We start from the raw sequence: 12,892 nt of genomic DNA, 5'->3' as shown, positions 1-12,892 counted from the left end.
TGCCCCAGTCCAACTCTTATATCTTTCTTGCAACAGTTCCATTGTTAAACATAAAGTTATAAAGTATTCTGATGACCACTACAGCGTATTGATCTCTTGCAATCCACTCACAATTCAACAAGCTAAACTGCCCTTTATGTTGCTGTTGGCTTGGCTAACTTAGTGCCGTAGTGGTCAGGACTTAAAGGAGTTGACCCACGGTTTCTACAGACGGCCCCTGCACAGCGTTTCCCCCCTTTTGCCTTTAGACAGTGGTGCGAAGGTCGCCTTTCATTCACGCTTCTGTACTGATTTCCTGCTGTGGCCTCATGACTTTGTCTGGCTTTGACTTCAGTCAGGCTCCATCAGTGAGGAACCCGACAGTGAGAATATACCACAAAGGCATTCTGGGACTGTGCCAACGGGGTGAGCAAGAAGAGGCAAGAGGAAATGTGTAAAAGTTTGAAGCTGACTGCACAAGAGAATCAAAGGGTCAACTCCAAATTATGGAATCAGAATTGACAGAAACTATTAACCATAGCAAATGTTTGGAGGGAGATTTTATCCAATAGATAAAAACCAAGTAGCATTGAGCTAAGATGTGGAAGAAAAATAATAAATGTTTGAGTCTTGTTTATCTTTTTTTTTTTTTTTTTAGGAAAATTAAAATCTGTTGCATGTATTTGTCTTTAGTCTTCCTTTTTTTTTTTTTTACCATTATACACCTAGATATCAAATATTACCAAAGACATAGCATCGTTACGACCAAAGAAGACACAAGATAGGTCAAAAATAATGTCGAGGAGAGTAATGCATAAGTGGAATACAAAATAATGGCCAATTGTAAAGAGGAAAGACAAAGAATGCTTGTTTTTCAGAGGATATCATGAAACCATGCATTACAGTTGTGTGTCTCTATTGCCACCAAAGATTATTGGATAGGCACCAGCTTCCTGCAAGGATCTACACATATAGACGATGGATGATGAACTGATTATCCATGAACTACTTCTGGGTTGGGATATTATTCTATAACCTAACTCTGCTTATATTTCCTCACATTTATTTTCTCTTATCTACACAAGTAGTCTATTTAGTAACTCTGTGACTTCTAAAGGTGGGTTGTTTTGCTTAGGGGTGTCAGAGGCGGGGGGGGGACTAATACAAATAGATACCTTGCTTAAGTTGTACTCAGAAACAAAGCAAAACCTTATTCTTCACTAGAAATTATACACTTATCACATAAAAAATGCTTGAGTTTAGGAAAAAAAATGTCAAAGGGTGTGAATACTTTTGCAAAGCACTTTACATATTTTTATTTCATCACCGAGTTTCAATCGTTTGCACTATACTTGGTTCCACCCTGTTCTAAAGGATTGATTTTAAACATTGTGGGTGTCCATAACATTAACCCTGCATGGTGTGAAGCTACCGCTTTGCCACACACAGAACTTAAAGCGGCTTGTCCGGATTTAACTCCTGTGGGAAAAACTTAATTCACACCTCTGTGGTGAGCAGTGTTGTCTGCTGGTGTGCTCGCTGGAAAGATGAATTTCAGAAGAATGTTAACATAACCGGGAGGACAAGGCCTTCTTTAATGGTTCGACCGCAGAATAAACGGCCCCAACTAGTCACAAGGCTCGCTCAAATGACTTTGAGCTGTTTTTATCCTTCGTATCTACTTTGTAACACTTTGTAACAAACGCAAGGCGAGGGATCCAACACAACTTCAATGAACAATGGCTCTGTCTTCTGGCTGGTTTATGCAAAACATTTTTTGTTTTAAAAAGAATACCACAAGTATACACGGAGTAGTTGGCATAGGAGTCAGAGGTCAGGGGCTCTGCATGTATCTGATTTATTGGCACAGGATGAAAAATATGCTGACATCAGACAAAAAAGAAAAGAAAAAAAAGACTCGCTTTGAGCAATAATTTTAATATGCAGAGCATGTAAGCAGGAAAGAAACAAAAACTGTTTAAACAGCGACCAGGAAAGCTAAAAAAAAAAACAACACTCCAACAGATTTGAATATTTAAAAGGTCACACAGACTAATCAGTAGAAGGTATTTATAAGTTATTACCCAAAATGTACCTCTCATCTTCTCTGCATTTCCATTTCTCATTACCTCCATGATGTAAACACACCAGCTCTCCTAGCACTGGCGGGATCGGGCCTGTTAATGGTGCTAATAGCAAGCATCCAGCCAGCAGCAGTCGGGCTTTAGGAGGCGCAGATCATTGTTCACTTGTCACGAAAAAGATCCCTCGGCCTCTGGGTGCTCTTTTGCTGTGTGGCCTCCGTCCTTTCGTCACACACTCCGCTTGCTCACTCGCTCGCTGCCTCTCTTCGTCCTTCTCTCTCCAGTAGCCCCCTGTGGGAGCGTGAGGGTGAAATGACACACAGTGGCTGACTGTCGCCCAGGGGCCCTCGGGTTCTGGCCTTGGCTGGCTGGATCTGTGTGGCAGCTGGTGAGCCCGCTGCCCTCTCCGTGGCCCGCAGCATCAACAGTGGTGGTAGTGGGACTGATTGGGGCCTCTCTCTGATCGCCGACTCTAGGGCTGACGTTTAACTGTTCGCTGCTGCCCACACAACTGGTGGCGAGGAAGTGGAATGGAGAGCGGAGATTGGAAAAAACACGACACACGCAAAGAAACTACGACGAGGGGATGGGGGAGAAGAAATGTGCTGAGAGGTTTAATGAGGTAAAATTTGAAAAGTTAAGAGTATGGGCTGTGGTGTTTATAGGGTTACAACATTAATCCAGCAACCACATCAAGCAAGAGCTTGGGGACGTAATGCGCTGCCAGTCAAGTCCGTTCACCTCCGATAACAGCGGTAGAAGACTCCAGGCTCAGATTAAACAAAAACGACATTCACCAACAGAAAAGCTACAGTAGCAGCACTGCCTTGCATACAGTTTTCCCTTTAAAAACAAACAATGCCATAAAAATACCTGAACTCTGCGATTAAGTCATTTCACTGCTCTGTGGAAAAATTAGGAGGGTTAAGATGCCTGAATCTTTATAAATAGTGCTTGCAAGACTGAGACATTGATTACTTATTAAAAACAGACATTGCTTTAGAACTCAACTATGTTTCTTATCCTCAACAAAAAAACAAAAAAAATCAGCAGGGACATATTGTTGACACAGAACTTGAATAAGAGAACATTGATATGGCGATGTGGCAAGACCCTTAATTTGATCCATGTTGTACTTTAGGAGATCAGTTGTCCAGATCTGATCAGAAGATTAGTACCGAGTAAGGCTGGGGGGAGGAGGAGGATGATGATGATGATGTCAGTGCTCAGTGGTGTCTGCTGGTGTATAGTCTGTTCCTGAGCACAACTACTGGGGGGAGGTGGTGTCGGACCCCTGGGTGGTGCTGGATGTGGTCGAACCACCGCGCCACGTTCACGTACTGCTCCTTCTCCTGGACGGCCAAGTCCAGCTGGGGAGGAAGGGGGGATAACGAGAGAGAGTGAGAGGTGTGTTTTGAAAGCAGCATGACATCATGAGAAGGCTAGTAAATACATTTTATAATATTCACAGATGCTGTGGATTGTTCATTTACATTTTAAACCTAGATATTTTCAATCAAAGTTATACATAATTAAGGTTGTTTTAATGATTTTTAATCCAATACACTTTATTTTTGATACATTATATTGTTTTGGAGATGTACTGATAATTTTATTTATTTTATCTTTATGAGCCCAGAAGATGCCACAGTAAGTGTCAAACTAATTTTAATATAGTCTAAAAAAAAATTCTTAATTTTTCAAGTTTCTATGGAAAAAGCAAAACTGAGAAAACATAATAAAAACAAAATATGATGAAAAAAATAACTACAACAGGTTCCACATGTTGGGTCAGAGTAATAATTTCATCATGAAGCAGAACTATATTTAAAGGCACAAAATGATGTTTACACTTCAGCATTGCTGCATTTCTGCTCATGGTAAATTATATTTAAAAAAAAGCAAAACACAGTAAAAATATCGAATTTTCAAGGAAAATTTTAAAATTGACCAGAATCAGATAGCAAATAAAAAAAAGTTAATAAAACAGATCAGCTTCAATCAGATGAAAAAATTTTAATTTCTACACAGGTGTCAAACTTTCATCTCAGAAAGATGAAACTTTGATTTGTGTTCGATGCTGCAACACAAATCTAATTAGGCCTACGTTTATTTTTCATTATGCTATTAAGTGAAATAGGCAAATCCCACACATATACAAACACTCGGCCTGGAAGCCACGTAGCATCAGTCAGGTTTAATGTTTGTGCAAAGTTGTTTTTCTTGAATTGAACATCGGCACTGGCCGAGGTCAGGGGTTGAGCCAGCTGACCCGCTGTCCCCGAGGTTAAAAACCACACTGACAGCGAATCAAAGTGACGCTCATCTGCCTGGTGGCGGGGGCCAAGCTTCCATCTCCGCCACAACCGCTGACATCTCTCAACATGTGATCCCTCCCTCCCCGAGTCGCGTTCTGCCGCTCCCGTTTCTGAACTCGCTTTTCTTTCATCCTGGAAGGCAGAACAAACTTACTTGTCCCTGGTCTGAGGCTAAAGCCATCACTTTATGCCACATCACTTAATCTGTTTGAAGGGAGCTGAAAATGTGTTTAGAATCCGGGTGTTCATTGCCAGCTTGTCCCCGATGCCCTTTGGCCATATGACTGGTCTAATTGTGTGTTATATACGATGACAAATTGATAATTAGAGCTGTGGTTTGAGAAAAGTGAGAGACGAGATTAATTTAATATAGAAGGGAGAAGGAATGGATGCCTCGCTTCTCACTGTATGGTTATAAGAACTCCAAGACATAATCAATCAAACTTACTCATGAATATACAATTCAGCATCACATTATAGAAACTAAAGCGGCCTAAAGTTGGCTGTGAAGTTCTGTGTTGTCACGAAACAAAACATTTAGAATACATCAAAATCTTTATTAGCATTATATTAACAGAGCAAGCAAGAATATTAAAGAAATAAAGCAAAACATGCAAAAATATTTCTACACATGGAACTTTTTCACATTTTATCCCGTTATTATGACACAAACTTCGATACATTTTATTTGAATTGTATCTGACAGACACAATTCAAATAAAAAGAGCAAAATAGATTGTTCTATATCTACTGTAACATGCGGTAATAGTAACTAAAACTAAAAAAAAAAGAAAAAAAAGAAGAGAACTTACTATGATTGAGTGTATTCCATAGTACATAAGAACATCAGCTAAAGTTAACTGGTTCCCTGCCAGGTAGACTTTGTCTTGCATGTAGAGGTTGAGGTCCTGAAAGAGGAAATTTCCAAACAACACAACATATGCAAATTAAGTCTCAAAATATGATAATTTATGCATTATGGTAAATATTTCTGTGTAAACACACTTGTCTTCACATGACAGATGAAAACATTCCATGAATCACTAATGAAGCTCCCCCCGTATTTGACTTTTAGTCTTATCTTACTCCAAAATTCTGTTCCGGATATCATTATCAGCCTAATATTGTCTGCGACAGTTTCTTTTGTGCATGGCTGTCGTCATATTCTGTATTAAATTGAGCTCCTTTAAACATGTAAATGTGCCGAAGCAGCAGGTTCATATCTTTTATATATCTGAGGGTGCATGAGGTACATAGGAGTGCAGCTGTTGCATCTGCATGTCTGCGATGTGAATAGAAATAATTTGTAACCTGAGGGCCCCCGTCGTCTCTCGTCATGGCTGGAGACTTAGCGCAGATGCCCAACAAAACGAACTGTTTGTTTGCTCCACGACAAAACGACCGCAAATCCAGTGAAGCCTTTTCAAACTCTGGTGGCCTTTTTGTGCGTTTCTCAGCCGTCGCCTGTGTATGCAAAGTCGCACGTGGAAGTGCTGGTCCCAGGGGACGAGGGAGGGGGGAGGAGGGACCTCTTTAGCGCTTGTACATTACACAAAGGGAAGACTTTCCACACACACTTACAGAAGCATCTTGGGGGCAAATGGAGTTATTGTGCGGGAAGAGTGGGTGATGCCAAACAAGGCATGAAGACTGCAGACTTCCTCCCCTTCAAGAATCAGATCCTTGCTTTTCTTTGCCTACAGCCATGGAGCTAAAGCCCAGTCGTGCATCTGAGGAGGGGAGGCTCTCCTAGTAACCCCCACCGACACACGGAGCTCCAAGCTCAGTTCTCTTCTACCTTAACTGGGCATTTAACCTAACTGAATCATAAGCTGCGTTTCAATAATCAGTTCTAATGCACAAGTGTACAACTTTTAAGTCTAATCGATGAGAATTTCATCATTCATAATTTCAATGCTACAATATTTCAAAAGGTTATGCTCTTTCATTAAGCACAGATATTTATTATACTTCACACACACTGCCAAATACTTAACGATGCTGTTAATGCATTATACTTAATATTTTTGGATCAATCTTTTTCTTTCGTACCTTACTACATATATAAAGGTCAAACATCTGTTACCTTAATACTGCAGAAAAAAATGGACAGAGTTGTTTTCTTTGTTTTTAAAAAAAATTGATTTTGGGACATTTTACATCGATTTTGGATCATACTAAGTAAGAATCCATTTTTTGGCATGCCCAAAAGGTGCGAACAAACTTGCTCATGTTAGTAAATACCATGTTGATGCTTTTGGTGACATAAAAACAGGAGCTTGCATATCCTGTTACCTGAATACTGCTGGAGTTCGTGGATCATAAAAGAAATGACAGTCATCTGCAGCAGCAAATTACCAAGTAAACCTAAATGGTTTAAGGTGGGGTTCCCAGATTAATTATTACGTAGCTACCTTCAAACACAGTGCACTACTCAAAAGGTTTAGCAGATGTTAGATGTTTACTTAAAAAGCTAGTCGAGCCTCTGAAAGTATGAATTTCTTATTTACATCCCCGGGAGTGGGAGTTTAAGAGATCCTGCTGTTGTCACTTTTGCATCTCTGAATAATTTAATGGGAGATGACTGAAGCGCTTGAAAGAAGGGAGTTAAGGATGCAGCTGAAGCAGCAGGACAGGACAGGGGGGCCAACGGCACCAGCGCCGAGCCGCTCAGGGCGACTTCCTCCTGTAAGTGGCGCCATTAAAATATTTAAAGGCCTGTCCAGATAACATGCTGCAACACAGCATGACTCCTCAGCCATGCCACAACAGTGTGTCACGCTGCGAAGAGAGCACGCACGCAAACACACACACACACACACACGCAGAGACTTCACACTGACAGGACGGTGCCAAGAGGCGCCCAGCGTCCAGCGCAAGAGTGGCTGACGATCCGTTTCATGCTGACTGGCGTCAGGCACATTAAAGCGCTTTTCTCTGTCGTGCGGGGTCGTGTCACTGAAGGGGCCATATATGAGCCTTTATTCCTGTCGCTTGTCCCTTAACGAGACAAACAAACAGATACAGGCGTATTGATCGAGCAGAGGAAAGGTTCAATATTTGTTGATGAGGAGCTGTTGAGAAACGTAACGACACTATTTTTATTGGAAGAAATAAATTAACGTATTCAGAATTAGCAGCTTTATGATCTGTGAAAAATATATTTGGACCTTAAAGAGGGAAGATATCAAAGTTTTTCTTTATGACTTTTTACCTTCAGGATGCTCTTGGTGTCCTCTATGTGGCTGTCAAGTTTGGTCACCCTGTACTCCAGCCACTGCTGCACCACCGCCCTGCCTTCTGCACCGTCACCCAGCAGCTCTGGGCGCTTGGCCTCTTTTACCAGGTGACAGGCAATGGTCACCAGTCCCACCAGTGGGGGGGCGTTATTATTCTGTAACACAGGCACCTGAAGGGGGAGGTGTGAAAAGGGGAGGGGCAGCAAGATGTCAACAACTGGGTTTCAGCAAAACTGGGTTCCTGCAGAAGCCTCATGTCAAAATGATAGACTTTTTCAAACATCCTTTTTTCCGTACTCTCACTCCTGTTTATTTAGTCTGTGTTAAAATTGTATATACAGAATCTCATTATGGATTTATGACAGAAACTGCAGTAGGGATCATCAAGCTTAAATATGGACTGGACAAAAACCAGATTGCAAGGAAGAGAATGGGTGATGCAACACTTGTGGAAGAGGCAATAAAGACTGAAGATACAAATATTTTCTATAATGTGTATTTTTCACTCCTGTGTCCATCACCAGCAGTGGGAGTGAACACCCACTTTAAATGGCTCGGAGTCCACACTCAGTACACAGCCGACTCCACCCCTCTTATACAGAGCATGCTGCTCCTTTCATAGAGACTCTATGTTGAAATCGGAAAATCCGGTTTATATGCCGAAATAACATTATTCTTCCGAATTAAATGTAATAATATAAGCCAATGGTATGAGAACAAAAGCTAGCAACAAAAGCTACCCCCTATTTAATACACATGTTTAGCTTGTTAGCATTTCTTTGACAGACAACGTGCACTCGCCCGCAGCTGTTTGAAAGCACCCATTCAATTAAATACCGATTCGCCTCCATAATAGGGTGGGAAAACAAATAACCGACATATTACCTTTTTATCTCCCTGTGTGCTATACTTGTTCGGCTTTTTAAGGCCCAAGTATTTTTCCAGAGACGCTAACTCCCGCAACGCCATGTTTCTGAGTGTGGAGAAGCAGCGGAGAAGAGCGGCCGACGTGATTGGATGAAAAGCTTAACTCCCGCCTCCACACGGTTTGACTGACAGGAAATGTAACCAATCAAAACGCTCAAGATGCTTGCGCGTCTCTGTCATTTTATTGCGTCAGTGAATATGACAAATAAACGTAAAATGTTATTTTTAACTCACCAGTCTTCATTTTTTGTATATAAAAAATTAATTTTTATTGTTTTTTTTTAATGTAAGGGAAGAATAAAAAGGGAGTGACTTACCAGATAAATTAATTACCAGCTAAATATTATTTTAAAGTGCTTATATTTTATATTAACCCTGATGATTACTAAGATTCATTATTATTTTATCCGTATTTCAAATAGGATCATACTAACTTGGGGTTTATTAAATACGCAAAAATATTTAGTTTATTTGTGTAGCAAAATATGTGAAACAAATACAAACAGTCCATTAGCAGTCTGTACTGGACTCAACACATTTATGCCTTGTTATAGCATTGTTGTAAACATTCTCTGCTGATGATGTGCACAAACTGACAGTGGGGGGTCTGAAGTTTCGTTTCTCAATGCTGCTGCTCAGTTTATCTTTTCTGTAAGCCGGTCTGGTTCTGCTCTGAATCCTTTGGCATTACGTACTCCACATCTTTTTGGATCTATTCTATGCGTTTGTTATTCCCCTATAATGAAATGTCACTTGTCAGTCAAGACGCAGTTTACTAACTATGGACCATCCAGGTGGATGTAATAGTAGGGATCTATACATTTTAATGTGAAGTGATACAAAGTGATGGTTGAGCTCAGGTTTTTATGCCACACTTTTAACTCTCAACAGATCTAATAAATAAAAAAAGTACTTTAGATCATGTAATCAGCCTGAGAAAACATCCATCCTATTCTACTTGAACATATTGCTCTCTAGAATAGGTGAGTAGGTCTGGAAAAGTGTCCACAAGTAGGCAAGTCCCTGAACACACCACTTCCACTTTAAAACATGAGCATCATGCTTCGGGGATGTTTTTCTTCAGACAGTTCTAAAGGAAAAGCTGTTAGAGACGAGAAAAGGTTTGAAATTGAAGCACATCATGTACTTCCAGGAGAACGACACAAAACACACAAACAAGGCTGCACTGAAATTGTTTAGATCGAAACACATGTGTGTTAGAATGACCCAGTCAAGTCCAAGTAACGTAAGAACTTGTGCCAAGAGTTGAAAATGTATGTTGACAGAAACACTTCTTCCGATCTGATAGAGCCATTTTACAACAAAAAGTAGGACAATTCTCAGACATATTCAAAAACAGTTGAAAGTGCTAAATGGGGATTCCTCAAAATATTGACTCAGAAGGTTGAATATAAATGCACATAACACTTTGGAGATTTTTATTTGAAATATAGAATACATAGTGTTGAAAAGTATCATTTCACCTTAATTGACCATTATATCTTACTTTATATATTTGACTTTAAATGTGCTGTTGTGTCACAGAGATAAAGCACAGCCCATGTATGGAGGCCTTAGTCCTCGATGTGACCGTCACACGTTCGAATCCCTGCCTGATAATCATGGAGGCATGTCTTCCCCTTCTCTTATTGCCTAATTTCTTGTCTGACCTCTGTCAAATCAAGGCCACTAAAGCCAGTAAAACCTTAAAAAACAGCAAAGATATGTCCCAAAAATACTTAGCAGATTGTGGTTGTAACATAACAAAATATGAAAAACAACATTGAATTCACAAATTAATCAGTTACGAGTTTACTCATCTTTAATTTTACTATAGTGTTAAATTAAGTGTTTAACTTTGTCACTCTAAACTGGCTTGATATTGCTTTTGCTTTGTGCGAAATGAAATGGGAATTTTTTTTCTTTGGATTCCACCTGTAAATATCGTAGTCACTACAGACGTTCAGATGAGATAGCAGACATTTTATCCTGTATAAAACAACAATTTAGTGAGTTTTTTTTTTATGTTGTATTTTTTTTCTGTTTCTACAAAAATGTTTAAATTGCACTTCCTCATGCAAAATACTTTAAGTGAAATTTATATCTCAGAGATTTTAAAGTGAGGTTCAGCATGCCCCTTTTCATCTAATCCTTGTAATACTTAACAACAGATGATATTTTTAAACCCAATTTGTCGAGAAAACGCTGTCCTAGAAAACAAATTAATCATAAAAATAAGTACACATACCATCATAAAAGATTAGATGCCATGAAACAAGGTGAGGCTAATTCTCAGATTTTTTTTTTTTTATCCCATCCAATCTTCCTTTTTTTTATGTTTGTTTATAGACTCCAGCACGTCATACACTTTCACTATTGCAAGGCTCTCTTAAATGTATGCCTGCAGCATTAAAGTGCATCTCCTTTAACTGAATGCCTCCGAGCTGCCACATCCTGTCTGCGCCCAGGCGGGCTGAGGACAACGATCTCTACTGCCTGGGACTAACCGTATAGCCTTTGGGAGTTCTCTCAATGCAGATTGTGATACAGAATCCTGGGTCAAATTAGTAAGGAAATTTACAGCAGGAGGGGGTCAGTGATAGCGCCGTGGGGCTTCCCAAACGCAGGCATAGCCATAAACACAGCCTCAGTCCCGGTTGATACATCCCCTCTGCCTAGTTGAGAGCCTACAATATGCTGTTACACTGATTCGTCTGGCCGGGAAGCAAGGCCCGCAGTTCCGCCTGTCCCCTCGTTTACCTTTTATAACCTGTGAAAGCTCTTTGACGGAATACGCGGCTCCAACCGCACAGGGAAGCTCAGGGGAGGAGGATTGGGGGGGATCTGTTGTGAGCAGTCGACATGAGCGCTGTCAGCACAGATTGGGGAAATTGCGTATTGGTGCTGGATCAGATCTCCAACATAGGGCGAGCATGGGGACAGGCGGCAGGCGGCTCTGTGACAGTTCGGGAGAGGGCTGAGCGCTGGGAGATGAAGACAGACAGATGCATGGAGGTCAGCTTGCTGCCTGCACCTTCAGCTCCTGTCAGATGTTTTGGTTTTAGTTTAGTTTATTCCGTGCATGTGATAGAAGGCTGACAGAACAGATACAAAGATAGATTTTGGTAAAACTATTAGAAATTGTACAGTGCTTTCTCTGGTATCTGTAAAGTAAGAAAAAGTTACTGTAAAACCTAATTGTGCTCAGGTGGAAATTGTGACAAGGGAGAATGTGTGCAAGTGAGCAAAATTATGACTTTTTAAAAATAAAATAAAACTAATTATTATTTTGAATTAATAATTTTGGCGAGAACTTCTTTTTTCTTCTATATTGAGCACAAATCATAAACAAACACACAGACAAGTAGTTCTACTTCTTTGACTATCTTAACAGATTAAAGCAGTAGTACAACCAGACACTTTTTTGTTCAATTTCCTTGCATTATTTCATTTAACCAAATGAAAGACAAAATCTTTTTCATTCATTACACTGAAAGATTAATCGATGAATGTCAAACTTGCTAGCAAGTTTTAAAAGGTGGTCCATCTTAGCTGCTTTTGTTAGAAAAAAGGTTCATGTGCCACAATAACATTTCATATTTTCGTCACTTACCAGCTATTTGTTTTTACACGGTGTACCATGGAGGGACAAGCCAGCCTAGCAAAAATGTAATTTAATAATTTCACTGAATCATTCAAATTGAAACTAACATTTGGTTAATATATTCAAATGTCTTTTACATGAAAAAAAAACAACATTTTACTCAGAAATGTTCATCCACCTAGACAAAATGTATGCAAATTGTTACATCCATTTTATTGGTTAAGTTTAAATCTTGTTTTATTTTGGAAAGGAATTAAAAACTAATTACAGCTATTGGGAAAGAAGGAAAATAACGAAAGGTTTCCGGTCATGTCTTTCATATTGGAGATTAGCTATAAGAAACCTGATTTGAAACCTAATCTTGGAAGATTCAATGTCATCTCCAAGACATATTTCCTCCCCGTTCCCCTGCCAGATACTATACAGTAAGTCACTTTCAGTCAGTGTAGTACATGACTAATGGCAGTCTGGCTTTTGGCTCCAGAGCTGCTGGCTCCAAAGTGAAGGAGAGTTGGAGGATGCCAGAAATGTCGCACCTCCAGGCGGGACCCTATGGGCCCTCGTGACGACAACAGTGATGGGATTATAGGAACCACCCTGCTGCTCCCTGCAGAAGCGGGGCACCCAAAGGCTAAAAACAACAAGCTTGTCCCACACTCTGTCATTAACACACACGCACATGCAAATGAGAGCATGTTGTGTGCTTAAGAAGGCGGGAGGAAGCGCTGAATGAGCTGGTGA

The 12,892-nt window shown here is 40.2% G+C and overlaps 1 protein-coding gene across 1 annotated transcript; it reads right to left on the bottom strand.

The window, feature by feature from the left end:
- Nucleotides 1-1,821: 1,821 nt before the first annotated feature.
- eef1e1 (eukaryotic translation elongation factor 1 epsilon 1) lies at nt 1,822-8,621 on the bottom strand. The gene is made up of 4 exons (XM_005803640.3): nt 8,506-8,621; nt 7,596-7,790; nt 5,194-5,289; nt 1,822-3,433 (listed from the first exon to the last, which is right to left on the bottom strand). Exons 1-4 carry the CDS (start codon nt 8,587-8,589, stop codon nt 3,290-3,292), a joined length of 519 nt encoding a protein of 172 aa, XP_005803697.1. The 5' UTR covers nt 8,590-8,621; the 3' UTR covers nt 1,822-3,289.
- Between the last annotated feature and the right edge of the window lie 4,271 nt (nt 8,622-12,892).

Source organism: Xiphophorus maculatus, chromosome 21 (assembly GCF_002775205.1).
Source record: "Xiphophorus maculatus strain JP 163 A chromosome 21, X_maculatus-5.0-male, whole genome shotgun sequence".
NCBI lineage: Eukaryota > Metazoa > Chordata > Actinopteri > Cyprinodontiformes > Poeciliidae > Xiphophorus > Xiphophorus maculatus.
Note: the sequence above shows the minus strand (reverse complement) of the source record. Positions and strands in the feature narration are given on the sequence as shown.